Source organism: Leucoraja erinacea, chromosome 32 (genome assembly GCF_028641065.1).
Source record: "Leucoraja erinacea ecotype New England chromosome 32, Leri_hhj_1, whole genome shotgun sequence".
NCBI lineage: Eukaryota > Metazoa > Chordata > Chondrichthyes > Rajiformes > Rajidae > Leucoraja > Leucoraja erinaceus.
In genome coordinates this window covers 26,051,891-26,076,164 of record NC_073408.1, presented here as the reverse complement: position 1 = coordinate 26,076,164, position 24,274 = coordinate 26,051,891, and the positions used below count along the sequence as shown (strand labels likewise).

General features: G+C 44.5%; 1 protein-coding gene across 1 annotated transcript in view; it reads right to left on the bottom strand.

The window, feature by feature from the left end:
* aplp2 (amyloid beta (A4) precursor-like protein 2) overlaps positions 1-24,274 on the bottom strand; it is a 132,838-nt gene that overhangs the window by 73,532 nt on the left and 35,032 nt on the right. Inside the window, 2 exon segments of the mRNA XM_055660939.1 lie at positions 6,574-6,703; positions 7,321-7,494. Of these exon segments, the coding sequence (XP_055516914.1) occupies positions 6,574-6,703; positions 7,321-7,494 (304 nt within the window).

Below are 24,274 nucleotides of genomic sequence, written 5' to 3'. Positions count from 1 at the left end.
CAAGGGAAATCAGGGATAGTATCAAAGCGAAGGATGATGCGTACAAATTAGCCAGAAAAAGCAGCATACCAGAGGACTGGGAGAAATTCAGAGACCAGCAGAGGAGGACAAAGGGCTTAATTAGGAAAGGAAAAATAGATTATGAAAGAAAACTGGCAGGGAGCATAAAAACAGACTGCAAAAGTTTTTATAGATATGTGAAAAGAAAGAGATTAGTTAAAACAAATGTAGGTCCCTTGCAGTTAGAAACAGGCGAGTTGATCATGCGGAACAAGGGTATGGCGGACCAATTGAATAACTACTTTGGTTCCGTCTTCACTAAGGAAGACATAAATAATCTGCCGGAAATAGCAGGGGACCACGGGTCAAAGGACTTGGGGGAATTGAGTGAAATCCAGGTTAGTCGGGAAGTGGTGTTGGGTAAATTGAATGGATTAAATGCCGATAAATCCCCAGGGCCAGATAGGCTGCATCCCAGAGTACTTAAGGAAGTAGCTCCAGAAATAGTGGATGCATTAGTAATAATCTTTCACAACTCTTTAGATTCTGGAGTAGTTCCTGAGGATTGGCGGGTAGCAAACGTAACCCCACTTTTTAAGAAGGGAGGGAGAGAGAAAACGGGGAATTACAGACCAGTTAGTCTAACATCGGTAGCGGGGGAAACTGCTAGAGTCAGTTATTAAAGATGGGATAGCAGCACATTTGGAAAGTGGTGAAATCATTGGATAAAGTCAGCATGGATTTACGAATGGTGAATCATATCTGACGAATCTTATAGAATTTTTCGAGGATGTAACTAGTAGAGTGGATAGTGGAGAACCAGTGGATGTGGTGTATCTGGACTTCCAGAAGGCTTTCGACAAGGTCCCACATAAGAGATTAATATACAAACTTAAAGCACACGGCATTGGGGGTTCAGTATTGATGTGGATAGAGAACTGGCTGGCAAACAGGAAGCAAAGAGTAGGAGTAAACGGGTCCTTTTCACAATGGCGGGCAGTGACTAGTGGGGTACCGCAAGGCTCAGTGCTGGGTCTCCAGCTATTTACAATATATATTAATGATCTGGATGAGGGAATTGAAGGCAATATCTCCAAGTTTGCAGATGACACTAAGCTGGGGGGCAGTGTTAGCTGTGAGGAGGATGCTAGGAGACTGCAAGGTGACTTGGATAGGCTGGGTGAGTGGGCAAATGTTTGGCAGATGCAGTATAATGTGGATAAATGTGAGGTTATCCATTTTGGTGGCAAAAACAGGAAAGCAGACTATTATCTAAATGGTGGCCGATTAGGAAAAGGGGAGATGCAGCGAGACCTGGGTGTCATGGTACGCCAGTCATTGAAAGTAGGCATGCAGGTGCAGCAGGCAGTGAAGAAAGCGAATGGTATGTTAGCTTTCATAGCAAAAGGATTTGAGTATAGGAGCAGGGAGGTTCTACTGCAGTTGTACAGGGTCTTGGTGAGGCCACACCTGGAGTATTGCGTACAGTTTTGGTCTCCAAATCTGAGGAAGGATATTATTGCCATAGAGGGAGTGCAGAGAAGGTTCACCAGACTGATTGCTGGGATGTCAGGACTGTCTTATGAAGAAAGACTGGATAGACTTGGTTTATACTCTCTAGAATTTAGGAGATTGAGAGGGGATCTTATAGAAACTTACAAAATTCTTAAGGGGTTGGACAGGCTAGATGCAGGAAGATTGTTCCCGATGTTGGGGAAGTCCAGGACAAGGGGTCACAGCTTAAGGATAAGGGGGAAATCCTTTAAAACCGAGATGAGAAAAACCTTTTTCACACAGAGAGTGGTGAATCTCTGCCACAGGGGGTAGTTGAGGCCAGTTCATTGGCTATATTTAAGAGGGAGATGTGGCGCTTGTGGCTAAGGGGATCAGAGGGTATGGAGAGAAGGCAGGTACGGGATGCTGAGTTGGATGATCAGCCATGATCATATTGAAGGGCCGAATGGCCTACTCCTGCACCTAATTTCTATGTTTCTATCTATGATTCTAATTGCCCAAGTTATTTCATTTACTAGGACTGTAGTCCAGGCATGAGTCAAGTGAAGCCCATCCTAACGGAACAGGTCTTACTTTGCCAAGTACAGTACATGTGCTACCGACATCAAACCACTCTCGTACAACAGAGGGGAACAGAGTTAATGTTTCAGATCAGTTGTAAAAAAAACTAAGAAAAGGTAGCGATAAAACAAGGCTGAAATGCAGATAAAGATGAAAGGGGTAACACAGAAAGTGTGAGATATGGTGACTGAAGGACAAAAGGCATGATGATGTGGGGATTAGTCAATAGCAAGATGTCGATATGGGGAAGATGAATAATTAATAACTGTAGTTGCTGCAAATCTGAAATAAAAACAAAAAAGGCGAATTTTTTTCCCCAGCATTTTCCGTTTTGATCCCATTTAATTAATGAGTAAATTAAATTATTTAGTAAAGTAAATCAGTAATCGGTAATTAATCAGTAAATCAGTAATCATTCTGTGGAAAGAGAAGGAGAACAATGTTTCAAGTATAAGATTGTCAGTATGAAATTGTCAGAATGAAAGAAAATCTTAAAGCAGCTGTAAGTTCTGATATAAATGGATGCAATTGGGTGCGGTGATTTAATGATAGACAAAGGGCAAGCAAGAACAGGGAAGAATTTTGAATTTGCAGAATGAAAATTAAAAAGCTGCAGATCCTGACAAAAAACCTGATAATTCTGGATGAACGTCAGAAAGATAAACAGTGAAAGTTTTACATTTCAGGGGCATTCACAAAATTGGGAAAGAGAAATATTCATAAATCTGCAATTAAGAAAGTGTGCAAATTCCTTGTCTTAGTTAATATGGGTACAATGCCAAAAATACAGTATCTGGTTAGGCCTGAGAACGTGTGCTGTGTACACGTCTGGGCAGTAACATCATTTACAAGATCAAGACATTGCAGATGACAGGAAGAAGCAGTCAGCCAGGATCTCAATGATCATCTTCACTCACTGTGAGAGGTTACACTAGCTGAATCGCTGTCCTGATAGCAGAAAAAGTCAAGAAGAGAAACAAAGCATTTCAAAATTGTAATGGATGCTGACTGGGCAAGTCAGGAGATATTATTTTCTGTAATCTGCGGTCGTTCAGTTAGAATGACCAGTGAAGAAAAATTTAAAAAGAGAAACACATTCATAAAGTAGGAGGCACAGTGGCGCAGAGGTAGAGTTGCCTGCCTTACAGCACTGGAGACCTGGGTTTGAGTTTGTACGTTCTCCCCTTGACTACGTGGGTTTTCTCCAAGATCTTCGGTTTCCTCCCACACTCCAAAGACGTACAGGTTTGTAGGTTAATTGGATTGGTTAAAGTGTAAAAAAAATAAAATTGTCTCTACTAGTGCGGGTAGGATACTGTTAATGTGTGGGGATCGCCGGGTGGTCCCGACTCGGTGGGTCAAAGTACTTGTTCCTGCACTGTACCTCTAAACTAAACTGAAGTGGGTTACTTAGGTCAGCAATGTAGTGCCTCAAAGGACTGTGAAATCAGAATCTCACGGAACATCAAAAAGATCTGTTTTAAAAAGACAACTGTGAGATGTTACAATTTTATCTTCACTGTGAACTTCAATCTTGGAAATCTAACGGAATTGAAGAGCTTTACTGCAGAGGAAAAGACTGGAGTAGTGACAAAAGAAACAACTGAAGTTGGAATCTGTAGCTAAAAGCAAACTGCTGGAGGAACCCTATCCATTTGCAAAGACAAATGGACAGACGACATTAAGTAGCTCCCGTTTGCTAGCCATTTAATTCCTCTTCCCACTCCCACACCCACCTAATGAATTTGGTCTCCTCCACTGCCAGGGTGGGGTCAAACGCAAACTAGGATGAACAGTATCATAGGTAGACATAAAATGTGTCTCAGCAGGACAGGCAGCATCTCTGGAAATAAGGAATGGGATGAGAGACACCAGAGATGCCGCCTATACTGTTGAGTTCCTCCAGCATTTTGTGTCTACCTTTGATTTAAACCAGCATCTGCAGTTCCTTCCTACACAAGAAGAGTATCGTGTTCAGTTCTGGGTGCTATGTTAGAGAAAAGATATTGTCAAGTTGGAACGGTACAGAGCAGATTTACGAGGATGTTACCAGTACTCAAGGCTCAGCTCTACAGGAAGAGGTTGAGCAGGCTAGGACTCTTCTTTGGAGCGCTGGAGGATGAGGGGTGGTCTTGTAGAGGTGTATAAAATCATGAGAGGAATAGATCCGTTAGAGACACAGAGTTGCTTGCCCAGAGTAGGTGAACCGAGGATCACAGGACATGGGTTTAAGGTGAAAAGATTTAATAGGAATCTGAGGGGTAACTTTTTCACACAATGGGTGGTGGGTGTTTGGAACAAGCTGCAGGGTTGAGGCAGGGACTATCCCAATGTTTAACAAACTGTTAAGCAGGTAAGAATCATGAGTCAAGGCTGTTTTATTGTCATATGTCCCAGATAGGACAATGAAATTCTTGCTTGCTGCAGCACAACAGAATACCTGAGGCAGCGACTTCGATAGATCCCTTCGATGGTGGGGAGGTCAGAGCCGGTGATGGATTGGGCAGTGTTCACAACGTTTTGCAGTCTTTTCCGTTCCTGGATGTTCAAGTTGCAGAACCAGACCACGATGCAGCTAGTCAGTATGCTCTCTACTGTGCACCTGTAGACGTTCCAAGAGAATCCTCTTTGACATACCGAATCTCCGTAGTCTTCTCAGGAAGTAGAGGCGCTGATATGCCTTCTTTATAATTGCATCAGTGTGCTGGGTCCAGGAAAGATCTTCAAAAATATGCAGCTCAGAAAATTGAAGTTTTGACCCTCTCCACCCATCGATATAAATAGGATTGTGGGTCCTTATCCTTCCCCTTCCAAAGTCCACAATCAGTTCCTTGGTTTTACTGATGTTGCGAGCCAGGTTGTTGTGCTGGCACCATTTGGTCAATCGGTTGATCTCACTTCTATACTCTGACTCATCACCATCTATACTCTGACTCATCACCATGGATTGGACAGGTTTGGAGGGGTATGGGCCAAACGCAGGCAAGTCGGACTAGTGTAGCTGGGACATTGTTGGTCGGCGTGGGCAAGTTGGCCGAAGGGCCTGTTTCCACCTGTATGACTCTATGATCTATGAGTCTATAACAGCACCTCACATTCTTCCTGGGTAGTCCCCAAGACAATGGCATGAACATTGAATTCAATATCAGTTAACTCACTCCTCTGTCTCTCTTTCTTTCCCTTCTAATTTATCAAAGTTAGCTCAACACTCCCTTATTTTCAACCCCTATCCTCCCAGCTCTCCATCATTGCTTTCTCCCCAATCCTTTCCCACCCAATCTGCCACACACTCTTCCTACCGGATCCCTAACCCCTCCCCGCACCGTTCTCATATACCTACCATCTATCTCCCTTATTTGGTTTCACTCTTCCTCTCTTATCCAGATTAAATAATCCAGGCCCTGTATTGATTTATAGAGAGAATTTTATTCTGTATCTCAAAATTTTGACATGCTTTGTGAATTCTTGAAAGGTGAATTTCTGCGACCTGTAACATGGGGTTGTCATTACTTGAAAAGAAAACAATGTGAGGGCTCTGCAGCAAAAGGAAGGGAATGCATCAGACTGCAAAATACTTTCCATGATCAGGCACAAACAGGATGCATGGACAGAATAGCTTCATTTGATAATTTTCTGCATAATCCATAATTTCATTTCCAATTATTCTAACAAAGAAAAAACTAAAAGTGTCAACATGTGATATTGAAATTGGGCCACATAACTGCTTCATTCCACTTTAATCAATTCATCGCATTTGCATGGTCTTCTTCAAGTAACTGGCAGCCCGTTTTGGCCAAGAGGTTTGCCCATGCTCCTCCAGGGCATTCTGTAACAAGTCATCTAAATATACTTAATACATTCTAAAGGGTCTCGACCCGAAACGTCACCCATTCCTTCTTTCCAGAGATGCTGCCTGTCCCACTGAGTTACTCCAATTATTGTGTCTACCTTAATATACTTGGATTTCTTGCACAAATTTTGTCTTGGCTTTTCAAACGACCAAGTTATTCCAATGAACACACAATTCACTATGCAAATCTTAGAATCATTACTAATGTTATGGGAGCCATAATCTAATTAGCTGTGCAAATGTAAATACATTGTGGAGATGCAGTGAGGGCCAGGTGAAGCAAAGAGGTATTTTTCATCAGATGACAAGTACTCCAACCCAACAATTCTCAAAAGACAAGTTACACAAATTAGTTTATGTTTTACTGACAATAACCTGGATCTAAATGCATGATACTGAGAGAACAAGCTTTGTAAACCAATCTGGACAGTAACTGATTTAATTAATGTCAAATTACAAGCAGTAATTAGTTTGATACCCATCAGCAAGCCTTTTATATGAGAGAGATTCTAATGTTTCACAGATGAATCAATAACACAGCTGCTCACTGCTGCTAACTTTCAGATTCTGTTTTAAGAATGGCATAAGCGGGAATAGGCTCCTTTCCTCTAGTACTGGGTTTTAGGTGAAGGTAAATTTGTACTCACCCAGGCACTTCACAGGAATGACCATGTGAGTGTGACCACGACATTGTTTCTTTCCCTTCTTACACCAGTTCTCAATGCTGATCGGTTTATTTGCTTCCATCACATTGGTAATTTGCAGCTCTGGATAAACCTAACAAAAGTAAATGCCACATTTATATCAGACAGATTTATATTTACAGATTTTGTTTAATTTGGGTTCATTTGTTTGTTGTATGTTTTCATACCTCTAGCTTCCCTCGCCCCTGACTCGATCAGAAGAAGGGTCTATTCCAATCATCACCTATTCCTTTTCTCAAGAGATGCTGCCTGACAATGAGTTACTACAGCATTTTATGTCTATCTTCACATTTGTTTTTTGGATGGCAGGATCCATTTTGACATTTGCCTCTGGCCTGGAGCCATGAATACTTCCAACCACTGACAGGTTCTGTAACTCCTATGCAAGTGACGAACTTGAATTCAGGATCATCAACCTGAAATGTTAAAACTGTTTCTCTCCCTGCAGTTTTTTCAGATTTTCAGAGTTTATTTTACATCAACAGCATTTAAAGAATTTGGTTGTATTTTACTAGCTGGGAAATAAATGCTATTAATGGGCTCCATGAACGACACAATATTTTTGACGGGGCAATTGAATGATCGATGGGAGTGAGCTTGCATTAACTTCTGTTCACCTCAGCAAAATATGGTCGCATTGCAAAATTTTAGGCCGACTGTAATAATAAAGGACATATGCTCACGACTCACCTCCTGACAATATTGCTGAATCTCTTCTTTGTTCCCTAGGCAGCTTTTGGTTCCTGAAGGATCAGATTCCCATTTTCCATTGTGGATATTGATATGCATATTGAGCTTTCCACAGAACATGGCAATTTGTGGCTCTGCTACTGCAAATCCAGCTCCAGTATTTGCTGCTAATGCCTGAAACAAAGAAACAAAAGCTTCACCAGCAGTTCATCGCTCGTCAACCACCAACATTATTCACAGTAATCCAGTAAGCATTTGAATTATTTCTTAATTTAGTCACAGGATCTAATCGTCCAGCGATTGCTGTTCATTCCAAATAACTGCACAAGGTTTTAGAAGCAGCCAGGAAGAAAGCAGCATCACAACAGTAGAAAGTAGAAATGCCTCAGTAGACAGGTTACAATATGAAGAACAGTTACATATCATGAATAAAATGAATAACAGACAAGGTACCATGGGACTTCACCACATTCCATTTAGAACTGATTAGCTGCTTACCAACCAGAGGCAGTATGACAATAGACAACAGGTGCAGGAGTAGGCCATTCGGCCCTTCGAGCCAGCACCGCCATTCAATATGATCATGGCCAATCATCCACAATCAGTACCCCGTTCCTGCCTTCTCCCCATATCCCCCGACTCTAACTCTCTCTAACTATCCCCCGACTCTAACTCTCCCTAAGCTATCTAACTCTCTCTTGAGAGCATCCAGAGAATTGGCCTCCACTGCCTGAGACAGATAATTCCATAGATTCACAGCCCTCTGTGTGAAAGTTTTTTACTCATCGCCGTTCTAAATGGCTTACCCGTTATTCTTAAACTGTGGCCCCTGCTTCTGGACTCCCCCAACATCGGGAACATGTTTCCTGCCTCAAGCATGTCCAAACCCTTAATAATCTTACATGTTCCAATAAGATGCCCTCTCATCCTTCTACATTCCAGAGTATACAAGCCCAGCCGCTCCATTTTTATCAACATATGACAATCCTGTCATCCCAGGAATTAACCTCGTGAACCTTTGCTGCACTCGCTCAATAGCAAGAAGGCCTTCCTCAAATTTGAAGACAAAAACTGCACACAGTACTCCAGGTGTGGTCTCACTAGGGCCCTGCACAACTGCAGAAGGACCTCTTTGCTCCTATACTCAATTCCTCTTGTTATGAAGGCCAAGATGCCATTTGTTTTCTTCACTGCCTGCTGTACCTGCATGCTTACTTTCAGTGACGGATGAACAAGGACTCCCAGATCTCGTTGTACTTCCCATTTTCCCAACTTGACACCATTCAGATAATAATCTGCCTTCTGGTGTTTGCCATCAAAGTGGATAACCTCACATTTAATAATAATAATAATATAATAATAATATCTTTTATTGTCATTGCACATAAGCGCAACGAGATTTGGTATGCAGCTTCCATCCGATGTCATAACTTAAATAACTAATAAAATTTAGATTTAGATACACCGAGAACATGGTTTGTAAGAAGAACATTACAACAGTAAAATATTCAAATTTATCCACATTTATGAACTGGGTACACGAGCGCACAGAATACAGGAACAGGCTCAAAGTCAGCGAACAGGTAAATTCCAACTTCAAGTAATGCAGGCCTCTTCATCATCAACCCAGCTTAGCTTCTCCAGACCCCACCCAAACCTTTCTTTCCACACCCTGACCCCTGCCCACATCAAAGATAGGCACAAAAATCTGGAGGAACTCAGCATCTCTGGAGAGAAGAAATGGGTGACGTTTCGAGTCGAGACCCTTCTTCTTCAGAAGATTCTCGACCCGAAATGTCACCCATTCCTTCGCTTCAGAGAAGCTGCCTGCCCCGCTGAGTTACTTCAGATTTTTGTGTCTCTCGTCAGTTTAAACCAGCATCTGCAGTTCCTTCTTACACACCCTGCCCACATCATGCAGTTTCTTTCCTGTCCTCCACCCTCTCATTACCCATTCCTCTCTTGTCCAGGACCCCCATTCAGTGAACTCAGAGACATCATGGACACTGGCACCACGGAGTCTCCTGTCAACATGGACACAATTCCCACAGGGAGAGTCGTCAGGGACATCAGCAGTTTCCCTGACTTCTCACATCCTGTAGGAGGAACATTGCAGCACCATTGACTGCCACCAAGAGCACACTCACACACAAGAAATAGCAGACTACACCTTTACCTCCTGTCTCCCTCCGCTTAGCTTTTCCTCAGCCTCGAGTCAAACCCTCACACTTGCCACTTGCCCCTTGCCACCCCCACACAGCCTCTCCCCCAACACGGCTGGTCCACCTGGCCTTTTTATAGGTTGCTCAATTAGCCAACTTTGATCGCTCAACCAATCAAACTGCTGCCTGTTGTAATCTCCTGCTGTTGCACAAAATCAACGGCAGTCTTTAACCTCACAATTTCCTACAAACTATTTCCCCTCTACTCCATCAGTTCAGATGAAGGATCCTGACCCAAAATGTCGCCAGTCTATTTCTCTCCGCAAAGCTGCCTGACCCACTAAGTTCCTCCAGCAAATTGTTGTCCCCCCCCACCCCCCACAGTCTGGTAAGTAGCATTGGATGAGCCAGAGTGTGTTGTTTTTGCGATTGAAAGCCTGTGACTTAGGCAGAGCAGAAGGACCAGGGCTGGGATTGTTACTGCTTGTATATCATTTAAGAATCTGGCTGCGAATGTACAAAGAATGATTACTAAATTTGCAGACAAAATTGTGTTGTTCATGACGAGATAGACACAAATTGCTGGAGTAACTCAGCGGTACCGGCAGCATCTCTGGAGAGAAGGATGGGTGATGTTCCGGTCGAGACCCTTCTTCAGAATGAAAGTCATGGGAAAGGGAAATGAGATGCTGCCTGTCTCACTGAGTTACTCTGGCATTTTGTGTCTATCTCAGTTTAAACCAGCATCTGCATTTCCTTCTAACACAGGTCATATACAATGGAGGACCTGGCGTGGGGGGACCACCATGAGGGAGGGGGGAGAGCAATGGATAACCTGGGGGCAGGGAGAACAAAGGAGGAGCCGGCGTACGTTGTAACTTTGTCAGCGCTGTAGGTGTATGCAAGCAAAGAATCGCACTGTGCCTTGTTGCATGTGACAAAAAAGTATTCTGTTATTTTTGGGCACTTCCTGAAACACTCTGGAATGTTGTCCAAGGTACTGGGGATTTATCAACCTTTAATTCAATCATTCCCTAACTAACACCTATTTACAATGCCATTTTATGTCTCCACCTTGAATCTACTACTATCCCTAATTTTGCTTAATTCCTTACAATTGAGTCTTTCTTCTTGTTTCACTTTTGTTCCAGACAGCAATGAACAATTTTGTAGTTTATCAATGTGCTCCTGAATGACTGGCCATTGTAAATCCAAAATCAACCGCGTAAGTTTGAGAATCTATCTTTACAAAGTTAGGTTTACAAGACCCTTGTTTTAAATCCACAATGCCACTTCTCATCTTATTGAAGAATTTTACTATATTATATTTGCTCAATCCCAAGACAAGAGACGTAATAAACGAGGAAAAATAGTTAAGTATATATACACACACTGAATTTTTGGCATGTGTTGTGGTGTGGTTGCGTGGGGGGGGGGGGGTGTGTATGTGTGCTCTCTCTCTCGCAGCCTCTTTGGCAACATCCTTTCTCGCCGCTCCGCCTCTGTGGCGTCTGAAGAAGGGTCTCAAACTGAAACATCACCTATTCCTTTTCCTCAGAGATGTTACTCCAGCAGGGGTGAAATGAGTGCGGCCAGGATGGTGTGGGTCTCTGATGATGCTGGCTGCCTTTTTGAGGCTGTGACTCCTGTAAATCCCTTCTATGGTGGGGAGGTCAGTACCCGTGATGGACTTACTGGGCAGTGTTCACCATATTTTGCAGACTTCTTCGTTCCTGGTCATTCAAGTTGCTGAACCAAGCCGTGATGCAACCAGTTAATATGTTCTCCACTGTGCACCTATAGAAGATCAAGAGAGTCCTCTCTGACATACCCAATCTCTGCAATCTTCTCAGGAAGTAGAGGCACTGATGGGCTTTCTTTATAGTTGCATCAGCGTGCTGCGTCCAGGAAAGATCTTCCAGAGATATGCGCACCTAGGAATTTGAAGCATTTGGCCTCTCCACCATTGATATAGACAAGTTTGTGGGTCCTCTTACTTCCTCTTCCAAAGTCCACAATCAGTTCCTTGGTCTTCCAACATTGATAGTCAGGTTACACAAAAAAGCTGGAGAAACTCAGCGGGTGCAGCAGCATCTATGGAGCGAAGGAAATAGGCAACGTTTCGGGCCGAAACCCTTCTTCAGACTGATCGGGGGCGGGGGTGGGTGGGGACAAGAAAGGGAAAAGGAGGAGTAGCCAGAAGGCTGGGGGATGGGAGGAGACAGCAGGGGGGCTGAGGAAGGGGAGGAGACAGCAAGGACTAACAAAATTGGGAGAATTCGATGTTCATGCCCCTGGGGTGCAGACTCCCCAAACGGAATATGAGGTGCTGTTCCTCCAATTTCCGGTGCTGCTCGCTGTGGCCATGGAGGAGACCCAGGACAGAGAGGTCGGAGGCGGAGTGGGAGGGGGAGTTGAAGTGCTGAGCCACCGGGAGGTCAGCTTGGTTATTGCGGACCGAGCGGAGGTGTTCGGCGAAACGATCGCCCAACCTCCGCTTGGTCTCACCGATATAGATCTGCTGACATCTAGAGCAGCGGACGCAATAGATGAGGTTGGAAGAGATGCAGGTAAACCTCTGTCGCACCTGGAACGATTGCTTGGGTCCTTGAACGGAGTCGAGGGGGGAGGTAAAGGGACAAGTGTTGCATCTCTTGCGGTTGCAAGGGAAAGTGCCCGGGGAGGGGGTGGACCGAGAGGGAAGGGAAGAATTGACAAGGGAGTTGTGGAGGGAGCGGTCTTTGCGGAAGGCAGATATGGGGGGAGATGGGAAGATGTGGCGAGTAGTGGGGTCACGTTGGAGGTGGCGAAACTGACGGAGGATTACTTTTTGTATGTGGCGGCTGGTGGGGTGAAAGGTGAGGACTAGGGGGACTCGACCCTTGAGGCTCGCACCAGGGTCTCTTCCATACCCCGCAACACTGCCCTCTCTCCCCATCCCCGCACTCGCAACAAGGGCCGAGTCCCCCTAGTCCTCACCTTTCACCCCACCAGCCGTCACATACAAAAAGTAATCCTCCGTCAGTTTCGCCACCTCCAACGTGACCCCACTACTCGCCACATCTTCCCATCTCCCCCCATATCTGCCTTCCGCAAAGACCGCTCCCTCCATAACTCCCTTGTCAATTCTTCCCTTCCCTCTCGGTCCACCCCCTCCCCGGGCACTTTCCCTTGCAACCGCAAGAGATGCAACACTTGTCCCTTTACCTCCCCCCTCGACTCCATTCAAGGACCCAAGCAATCGTTCCAGGTGCGACAGAGGTTTACCTGCATCTCTTCCAACCTCATCTATTGCGTCCGCTGCTCTAGATGTCAGCAGATCTATATCGGTGAGACCAAGCGGAGGTTGGGCGATCGTTTCGCCGAACACCTCCGCTCGGTCCGCAATAACCAAGCTGACCTCCCGGTGGCTCAGCACTTCAACTCCCCCTCCCACTCCGCCTCCGACCTCTCTGTCCTGGGTCTCCTCCATGGCCACAGCGAGCAGCACCGGAAATTGGAGGAACAGCACCTCATATTCCGTTTGGGGAGTCTGCACCCTGGGGGCATGAACATCGAATTCTCCCAATTTTGTTAGTCCTTGCTGTCTCCTCCCCTTCCTCAGCCCCCCTGCTGTCTCCTCCCATCCCCCAGCCTTCTGGCTACTCCTCCTTTTCCCTTTCTTGTCCCCACCCACCCCCGCCCCCGATCAGTCTGAAGAAGGGTTTCGGCCCGAAACGTTGCCTATTTCCTTCGCTCCATAGATGCTGCTGCACCCGCTGAGTTTCTCCAGCTTTTTTGTGTAACCTTCGATTCTCCAGCATCTGCAGTTCCCTCTGAAACATTGATAGTCAGGTTGTTGTGTTGGCATTATTTGGTCAGTCAATCAATCTCACTTCGATACTCTGACTCATCATTATCTGTAATTCGTCCGACAACATTGATGTCCTTGGTGAATGCAAAGATGGAGTTCACACTGTGTCCGGCCACACAATCGTGAGTGTAGAGCGAGTAGAGTAGGGGCTGAGTACGCAGCCTCGTGGTGCTACCATACTGATGGTTATCAGGGAAGAAGAGGGCCCTCACACAATAAGATTATTAATTCTCTTTCAACACTCATTGTGGCATAGCTTGCCCTCTAGTTTAGTCTGTCAGATTTGTCCATAATTTAATCCTGCACCCAATTCAGGTATTGCTCCTCCACAATACTGTTACTAATTTGACTAGCCTGTTCCTTGCATGTAGATTTAAGTTACCCAGGTTACATTTGTACCTTTATTCCACATTTTCATTCCTTTTTTAATGCCATTCCCAACATTGCCATTAGTATTTGGAGTCTATGCGGGCAGAACTATTGCACACCCATGATATGAAGTTAAGACATTTTTTTCCCTGCAACTGGGTGGAATTTCTCTGTGTTCCAGTTTACTCCAATGTTCATTGGCTGCTGTCAGTTCAGTTTAGTTTATTGTCCCATGCACAGAGGTACAGTGAAAAGCTTTTTGTTGCGTGCTAACTAGTCAGCAGAAAGACAATACATGATTACAATCAATCCATTTTCAGTGTTTTTTGAGGGAGGAATTGATGTGCATTCGTGAGAATTCTTACAAGGAATTGAGTGAGGTAATAGGACATTAATGCTGATAGACCCAGCATACATTTCAAGGGTTAAATAGACCCCTCCAAGTTTAAAACAAATATGAGAAATAACATTTCCATTAACAATTTCTGATCCTTGTACTTTTTTGGTCTACCCATCCGGATTCTGCATCATCCAGGCAAAGAGCCTTCATCACTACTGTGCTAATTGTCTCTTTAACCATAAACACTACTTCATTTCCTTTTCCTTCCTGCCACACTTTCCAAAATGATGAAAGCCCTAGATGTTAAGTTTCCATCATTGGTCCACCTGCAATCATCAATTTGCAAAATGTACTCCTCTGGATACAGATGAGGCCCCGGAGGACAAGAGTATCCAATGTATTTCCTTTGGTTAAGGAGTGAAGTAGAGAATATCCAGGGAAATATAAGTCAGTCACGTCAATAGAAAAAAAGCTACTGGAGAGGACTCTTCAGGATAGGATTTACTCCCATTTGGAAGAAAGTAAGTTACTTTGGAACAATCAGCATTGCTTTGTCCTCAGCAAAGAGTGTATTAATAACGATCACATTTTTTGAGGGTGTGATGAACGTCATTGATGAAGGTAGTGCAGTGGATGTTATCTTTGTGAATTTTAGTAATGCATTTGCTAAAATCTCTCATGGTAGGCTAGGATGGCAGGCGAAGTTAAAACATAAAGGCTACCAGGACCTGGTAATGGGGGGTATAAAATCATTTTTTAATAAAAACACGATTGGTATATCCTTTTTTGCGGAGTTTTGTGTTACAATAGAGCGATTGATTTTCCTTTCTTCCTTTTTTTTCCTTTTCTTTCTAGGGTCTTATTTATTTTCTTTGCTTCCTTCTCTAATTCCTTCCCTAAGGGGTTCTCTTCTCCCAACACTTTCCTGCACCCTCACGATTCTTGCTTACTTTCCTACTTCTTTTATTTCTATCTTTTTTAAAGCTCAAAAAATGAAGTGGTACAACATAATGTAATAAGATATATGCGATGTATTAATGTGATTTACTGTACTGCTAATAAAAATAAAATTAAAAATTTTTTTTTTAAAAAGGATGGCAGGCGAAGATTAAGATGCACGAGATTAACAGTAACTGGATTGTATGAATTCGGAACTGGCCTACCGATAAGAGACATTGTGATAGAATGTCAATTCTCAGGCAGGAGGTTTGTGAATGGAGTAGGAAAGAACTGCAGTTGCTGGTTTAAACCGAAGATAGACACAAAATGCTGGAGTAACTCAGCAGGACAGGCAGCATCTCTGGAGAGAAAGACTGGGTGACGTTTCGGGTCGACACCAGACTCTGTCCAGGAACCCCGATAGTCCTTTAAGGTTAGGCAGAGGTTCACTTGCACCTCCTCCAACCTCATCTACTGTATTCGTTGTTCAAGATGTGGGTTCTTACACATTGGTATGACCAAATGTAGACTGAGCGATCGATTTGCTGAACACCTTCACTTAGCCCGCCTGGACCTACCCGACTCCCGGTTGCCAAACACTTTAATTCCTCTTCCCATTCCCACATGGACCTTTCTGTCCAAGGCCTCCCCATTGTCAGAGTGACGTTAAACACAAATTGGAGGAGCATCTCAGTTTGCTTGGGCAGCTTACAACCCAGTGGTATGAATATTAATTTCTCGAACTTCAAGTAACCCCTGTATTCTCCATCCCTCCCCTACCCAAGTCTCACCAGCTACTTGTTCTCACCTAGCAAACAGCTAACAAGGGCCTGTTTCCTATATCATTGTTACTTTTTTGGGGCTGGAAGATTGCAACTTTCACATGGTCCGCCCTGTTTCGACTAATGCAATCAACTCGACGTGCACAAACGGAAGATCAAATAGAACAAGTTGTCCAACAACTTTAGGTTGTGCACGCCACACGAAAGAAGAAGCAGAAGTTACATTTTTGCATATCTTTCATTCAATTGTTCTATATCTCTCTACATCACCATTAATATCTCTTGTTTTCCTTTCCCCCGACTCTCAGGCTGAAGAAGTATCCCGACCCGAAACATCACCCATTCCTTCTCTCCAGAGATGTTGCCTGTCCCGCTGAGTTACTCCACCATTTTGTGTCTATCTTCGGTCTGTGAATAGAGTTCATTGGAGATCTGTGCAGGTACTTCTGTTGTTTGTGATATAAAGGACTTGGATGTAAATGTAGATGGGCTGGTTAGTAAGTTTGCAGTTGACGCCAAGATTGCTGGAGTTGCAACAGTAGGAAGATTAAAGCATACAGCAGGATATTGATCAACTACGGCAATAGGTGGCAAAATGGAGTTTAAACTGAGCCAGTGTGAGGTGTTGAAATTTGAGGGCTTGAATGTAAAGGGAAAGTTTACAGATGTACAGAGGTCAAAGTCCCAAGCTCCCAGAAAGATGCAAGGCTAGTAAGGGTGGTAAATCAGTATAGTAGTAGAAGTGGTAAAGAAGGCCTATGGTACACTTGCCTTCATTGGTTGAGGCCTTGTGCACGAGTCAAGTAGTCATGATGTATTTCCACAAGACTTTTGTGAGGCTGCATTTGGAGAGTTGCTTTGCAAGGAGGATGCACGAGGGGTTTACCAAAGTGCTGCCTGGATTAGGGGGACACAAGCTAAAAGGAGAGGGTGAACAAACTTGGATTGTTTCTCTGCAATGTTGGAAGATCTGACGGGTATAAAAATGATGGGAGGCAAAGATGGGGTAGGCAGTCAGAACCTTTTTACAGAGTAGAAATGTCAGACTACAAGGTAGAGCTTGAAGGCAAGAGGAATAGTTTAAAAGGGGATGTGTGAGCTTTTTTCTTTTTTTACACAGAGTGTATACTGAATTGGTGAGACCAAATCTGGAGTATGGTGTACAATTTTGGTCGCCCAATTATAGGAAGGATGTCAACAAAATAGAGAGAGTACAGAGGAGATTTACTAGAATGTTGCCTGGGTTTCAACAACTAAGTTACAAAGATAAGTTGAATAAGTTAGGTCTTTATTCTCTGGAGCGCAGAAGGTTGAGGGGGGACTTGATAGAGGTCTTTAAAATGATGAGAGGGATAGACAGAGTTGATGTGGACAAGCATTTCCCTTTGAGAATAGGGAGGATTCAAACAAGAGGACATGACTTCAGAATTAAGGGACAGAAGTTTAGGGGTAATATGAGGGGGAACTTCTTTACTCAGAGAGTGGTAGTGGTGTGGAATGAGCTTCCAGTGGAAGTGGTGGAGGCAGGTTCATTGGTATCATTGAAAAATAAATTGGATAGGCATATGGATGGTCTGAGCGCAGGTATATGGGACTAGGGGAGAATACGTGTTCGGCACGGACTTGTAGGGCCGAGATGGCCTGTTTCCGTGCTGTAATTGTTATATGGTGGCGGGTGCCTGGAATGTGCTGCCATAGGTGGTGTTGGAAACAGATACAAGTGGCATTGAAGAGGCTTTTAGATAGCTACATGGATATGCAGGGAATGTAGGGTTAGGGACAGGATCTTGGCATCATATTCAGCACAGACTTTGTAGTCCAAAGAATCTATTCTATGTACCATCCAACTTTTTGTGAATGTTCCACATAAAAACACAATCTTTCAGGCTAGCACCTCCGCTCGGTTCGCAATAACCAACCTGATCTCCCAGTAGCTCAGCACTTCAACACCTCCTCCCATTTTGAATCCGACCTTTCTGTCCTGGGCCTCCTCCATGGCCAGAGTGAGGATTACCATAAATTGGAGGAGCAGCACCTCATATTTCGCTTGGGCAGTTTGCACCCCAGCGGTCTGAACATTGACTTCTCTAATTTCAGGTAGTCCTTACTTTCTCCTCCCCTTCTCAGCTCTCCCTCAGCCCCCTGGCTCCACCTGTTCCTTCCTTCCTTTCTTCCTCCCCCCCCCCCACCCCACCCGTCACATCAGTCTGAAGAAGGGGTTCGACCCGAAACGTAGCCTATTTCCTTCGCTCCATAGATGCTGCCTCACCCGCTGAGTTTCTCCAGCATTTTTGTCTACCTAGCATTTTTTGACATTAACTTCACTTTCAAAATTTACACTGTAGCTCTGTTTGATTTCCACCCTCGATTTATAGGGTTGGCCAGGTTGCGGCTGCACCAGCAGGTGTACAGACCAGCCCTTCACCTGCTCCGACTGTGGCAAAGGCTTCAAGTCGTCGCCGGACCCGATGCACAGGCACCTGTACACCGTGGAGCGGCCCTACACCTGCAGCGACTGCGACAAGGGCTTCACCCGCTCCAAAAACCCGCTGGATCATCAGCGCACCCACACTGGCAAGCGCCCCTACACCTGCGCCCAGTGCGGCAATGGCTACACCTGCTCCAAGCTTCTGTCCCATCAGCGGGTGCACACCGGCGACCGTCCCTTCCCCAGGCCCTTCGGCTGCTCCTATTGTGGCAAAAGCTTCATGACAGCGTATGACCTGAAGGTCCATCGGCGAGTGCACATGGGCAAGAAGCCCTTTGGCCGCTCCACCTGCAGCAAGAGCTTTGCCCGGTTGTCGCGGCTGCAGGTGCACCGGCGGTGTGGAAGAAAAGTTAATGCCCTTCCTTGCTTAATTTTGACTGGAATGGAACAAGGTAACAAAAGGGTGTTTTGGATGTGACAATTGGCAGCTCTCGCTTGACCAGGTGCAGAAGACATTCATGGGAATCGGCAAAGTAAGATTAGATGCCTTACCTCTTGTCTGGGAATGTGTTGAAGGGTGGATGGTAAATGTAAACATGTAATGGTAGAGAAGATAACAAAACTTGTTTTCCCTTCGTGAGGAGTTACAATAGATCACCCGCGTCCCCTTCCGCGAGTAGCATAGATACATTGTAGTAATTGAGAGGCTTATGATTGGCTTGGAGAGGGGATGGAGGCGTGGGCCACCTGAAAGGTGAGATAGCATAATGTCAAGATGCCCTTGTAATGTGTTTGACTTGTATTAACCATCTGTTGTTGAATAAGATTAAAATAAGCGAAAAGTATATTATGACTAATGAAATAATTGGTACCTGTGTAGTTGATAGATACTACTTTACAAAAATATTCTAACAGCAGTAAACAAAAGTTGTTTACTACACAGTATAACTGTTGGCTAATTCTGCTCTGAAATCAGAGAACTGGTAGGCAATTTACTGCTGCCATCTCTCCATGATATCATGCAATAAAATCTCTTGAAGCAAACCTGCGAAGTCCGTTATTTTTAGTGTTCCTTTAATCTCCCTCTAAATTAATTTCTTCCCCAGAATTTGGCGTAGTCGTCAGTATCCCAATTGTAACGGGATTCGAACTAATGCAAGGGGAAATAAAAGGGAAGGATAAAATAGTCCCCACTGAAAGAGGGACGGGGGCATCCCAGAGTCCCAGAGAAGGGAGAGCCCCGGCAACCTAGCTATATGGCCGGTGACTCACGCTGAGACAAGAGGCCTGTGGGGTGAGGCACGATGGCGGAGAAGATAAATGGGAGCATGTACCGTACAGCGCGTAATAGAAATTGAAAGGTGACTTTGAGGTTTATGGATGGTGCATGCAAACTGTAAATCGAATATTATAAGACATTTTCCGTGAAAACATAACTTTTGTTTTAACAGACTTGTGAATAGAATATGGGAGGAAACAGTGGTCGATCGGAAAAATCTGATCCTACTGATAGAGGGAGGCCTGAGGAAAAGAAACAGGCGATCCAGGAGGGAATGATGCAGATAAGAAAGAACATTGCCAAGGTGATAAAAAAGACCAAAAGACACCGGGAAAAGGTAGGAGATCCCATTGTTCCACCGGGATCGGCAGCAGATGTGGTAACAAAAATAACTGAGATGACCAATGTCCGTAAATTTTTTGTGTCCCCTCAATATATGCCTCGTAGGTAAGGTGGTACAGGCAGCTGTGATCAGATTGTTTAAAACAACGGAAGAAGAACCCATGGCTGCAGTCAAGATAGGTGACTGCCATTTAGAAGGATGAGAGGAGGTATGTTACGAAACTTACCTTCAGCGGCGCTGCAGTTCTGTCGCTGCCCGTGTGCGTGACTTTGGCGCCTTTGATAGGGGGGCGAGTTTAAAATGCGATTTTTCTGCAGCCTCTGTCAGGCTAAAGAAAAATTGCTTCGCCTGCCGTTTTATGAAGTTTATTAAAATTAGTGCTGGATCACTTAATTGTTGGAGTAAAATTAAAATCATCTTCAAATACCGTCAACGCCGACAACGGGACGGATCTCACGTAGGGGACAAAGCAAGGTATGCCGTTTATTTTTTCATATAAACTTGCTTCTTAGGAAGCCTTTAATCAAAATTTCAAGTTGCGAAAATGTAATTATGTAAATATACGAACCAGCAGTATTTTTCCTGCCGATATGGGGTTTAAATACACTGCAACCGCAACGTTCCAAACCAGCACGTTGCACAAAATCCCACTCGCAAGATGATTTAATGCCCATTAATTTACAGGAATTAAACACTAAATTCCTTCCATTTGGCCTATAAATTCATGACAATGAGATTTAAAAATCATGTTATATTGTGAATTCTTGTGTTAATGTTATTTGGAACACTTAGGCTTTTTAAAAATGATAACCTTTTCTTAAGAAATGGATAGATGTTTAGATCTAGTAATTGAATTTTGAAATTAGCTACAATTGGGTAACTAACTAATTATGTGCTTTAATTTCAGGTCATCCAAGTAAGATTGTTTCATATTTGTTTTGGAATGCTTCAATCTATAATTGAAAATTTCATTCAGTTCTCTTAATTTTTAAGAAAATTATGGGCTTTTGACAGTCCTTGATCACAGCTTTTGTGTTAAGTCAATGGAAAAGCAATTGGGAACAAAATGCTAATTTCCGAGTATGAAAATGGCCATAACTTTTTTAATATTGAAGATATGAAAGTGAATTAGGTATCAAATTAAACTTAATTTTATGCTTCATCTGGTGGGATAAATTGCAGACTTGATTTTTAAAATCTCAACATTTTGTAATATTGCTAATGAGAGGGGATCTTATTGAAACATATAAGATTATTAAGGGTTTGGACATGCTAGAGGCAGGAAACATGTTGGGAGAGTCCAGAACCAGGGGCCACAGTTTAAGAATAAGGGTAGGCTATTTAGAATGGAAATGCAGAAAAACTTTTTTCACCCAGATAGTTGTGAATCTGTGGAATTCTCCGCCTCAGAAAGCAGTGGAGGCCAATTAACCATATAACAATTACAGCACGGAAACAGGCCATCTCAGCCCTACAAGTCCGTGCCGAACAACTTTTTTTCCCCTTAGTCCCACCTGCCTGCTCTCATACCATAACCCTCCATTCCCTTCTCATCCATATGCCTATCCAATTTATTTTTAATTCTCTGGAGGCTTTCAAGAGAGAGTTAGATAGAACTCTTAAAGATAGCGGACTCAATGGATATGGGGAGAAGGCAGGAACGGGGTACTAATTGTGGATGATCAGCCATGATCACAATGAATGGCCCGAAATGCTGGCTCGAAGGGCCGAATGGCCTACTTCAGCACCTATTGTATATTGAAATATTGTTCTCAAGATCATTGATGAGTACTGAGATTGTTATGAAATTTACAGATTGAAAATTCTTAGATGCCCTTAATCACCTCCAAACTCAGCTTCCCCAGTGCAATCTACCCGATCTTCTCAGCTTACTTGCTCCAAATCATTTAATCACATTTTCTTCACCTTTAGATTTGACCTCTCAATTAGTCCACTGTCAGCCTGCTTACATGAAATCCAATCCATATCATCCCTCTCCCGCACAGGAGCTTGTAAGCCTGTCCTCTATATTATATCTGTATTCCGTTGAACAAAATTGAAGGTTTCTATCTGCCATTCTAATTCACCCACAATCTCATTCTTGAAATTGTATTCAAAATACATCTGCTCTTTACATTTCTCTTTCAGTAGTGAGATAATTCATCCATAATCTGTTAGCATTTACATAATGCCCATTTGCTTTGGAACTAATTTACTAAATAAGATATCAACCAACAATATATTTAATATTTAAATAAAAAATAGTAAATATATTTAGTGCAAACGTGCTGCCATTATTAACCTCATTAGAAATCTAGACAAAATATGTTTCCTTGAAAGATTTTTCAACACACTTGTACATGCCGTCTGTCACCCACAGATGAATCAGTTAATGCAAACAGTTTCAGGTTGGTCCAAGCTGGACTGTCACAGCCGTGACTGTGCAAATTGCAGCTACAGGTGCACAACCTTTTATCCGAAAGCCTTGGGACCAGACACTTTTCGTAATTCGGAATTTGTCGGCCTTCGGAATGGAAATTTTTTAGCGTAGATTTTAATGGCTGGCTCAGTGGTAGAGTGCTCTGCTCATATCCGCAAGGTCACGAGTTTGCGCCTTGATCCCGGCAGTTCCTCGGTCGCGAGTTTGAGTCTTCAATGTAGTTTTTTCTTGCAGAATAAATGTCTGTATGAAATGCAGTGTGTTGAATGAATTTCTGAATTTGTAAATGTGACCGCAGCATTGAATCACCTCTCGCACTCATGTCACCCTAGCGGGGCTACATGCCCTTAGGCGACCTAAGGCGACATTTTCACACTCTTATATCCGTGTGCAGCAGAGGCGACGTGCGTTTGGCCCCAAACGTGAGCTTTGGCGTGCCATGTTTAGCGGCAAACGTGAGCTTTGGTCTGCAGAAGACATCCTGGAAAAAATGTCCGGTTTCTTCCAGGTAGGCGATATACCCTCCACTTCTCTTTTATGAAGGGGATTTAGTTCCCCTTTCTTCCAGGACCGATCGGAGGTTCCGCTGTCACTTCTGGGGGCCGCCCTCGGTGAACGTCCTGTCTCCCTGTCCCTGGGATAGCAGGGGGCGCTCAAACAGCACAATACCCCCCTCCCCCTCCAACTCAAGAGGAATCCGCTCCCCGATGGGCCGCTACGGCGACAAGTGGCAGTTCGCCCACAGCCCGAGCTGCGCGACCCCAAGAACAAGACGTACCTTGCACACCATCAGCTTCTGTCCATACGGCGAGCGTGTTCCTCTGGAGTTGGAGCGGCGCTGGGCTGGAGTTGCTGATCTGGGATCTCCGTGCTTGCAGTGGGCCTGGGGGTCGGTGTCCCGATGAGGGGGCACAGCTCGGGCTGTGGGCGAACTGCCACTTGTCGCCGTAGCGGCCCATCGGGGAGCGGCTTCTGGTGGTCCTGATGTCTCCGGCCAGTTTGCAGTTTTCCTCTGGAGTTGGAACGGGGCTGGGCTGCTGCTGGCTGTGGATCTCTGGGATCTCCGTGCTTGCAGTGGGCCTGGGGGTCGGTGTCCCGTTGGTCCTGAAGTCTCCGGTGACTGGCATTGTATGCTGGCATCGCCGACGTGAAGACAGTGCAAAGCCCCCGCGCCGGTGCAATGTGCGGGGAGCTGGAGAGGGGAGGGAAGGGGTCACACACATGGCCGGGAAGCAGAGGGGTGTAGGTGGGGGTGAAACTGAAGGGAGCGACAATCTGCTGCTCCCTGCCCGCTGAGTTAAAAAGTTCCCATGCAAGACTCACGATACACTGTGTATTGTGAGTCTACCGTGGGAACTTTTTAACTCAACAGGCAGGTAGCAGCAGATTGTCAATTATTAACCCTCCCGCGCAATATACCCTCACCTTCTCTTTTATGAATGGGGATTTAGTTCCCCTTTCTTCGAGGACCGACCGGAGGTTCCGCTGTCACCTCTGCGGGCCGCCCTCAGTGAACGTTTTCAAGGACCTTTCTTCAAGGACCGAAAAAATGTCCGCTATTCGGAGGTTTTCGTTATTTGGATCTTCGGGTAAAAGGTTGTGCACCTGTAATACTATCCATCCTTTCTCACGGGTCTGCTTTGTCTTCTGTAACTCCTGAATATTCCACAACAGTGATTAATTGCTACATTGGAGTCCTTTGACGTTTCAAGCTGCAGTTCCTCCCCAGGTTATTATGGGGTTCTTTCAGTTCCCGAGTACTGTTCGTAACCTGAACAGTTCACGTCGGATATGCAACGCCCGACAGAAAATATAAAAATAAAAACATGGGACAACCAAGGGCAACATGTAATTGCATTTAATTCAGCCATTCAAATTTGTCCGCTAGGTGCAATAATATTTTCACAAATTGCGTGCCCACATAGCAGAAGATGCCTGCAGCCCGACAACACCTAACAAATCCAGCCCGCTTGTTTCCCCAAATGCTCGTTCGTAAGACGGTGCAGTACACGAGTCGGG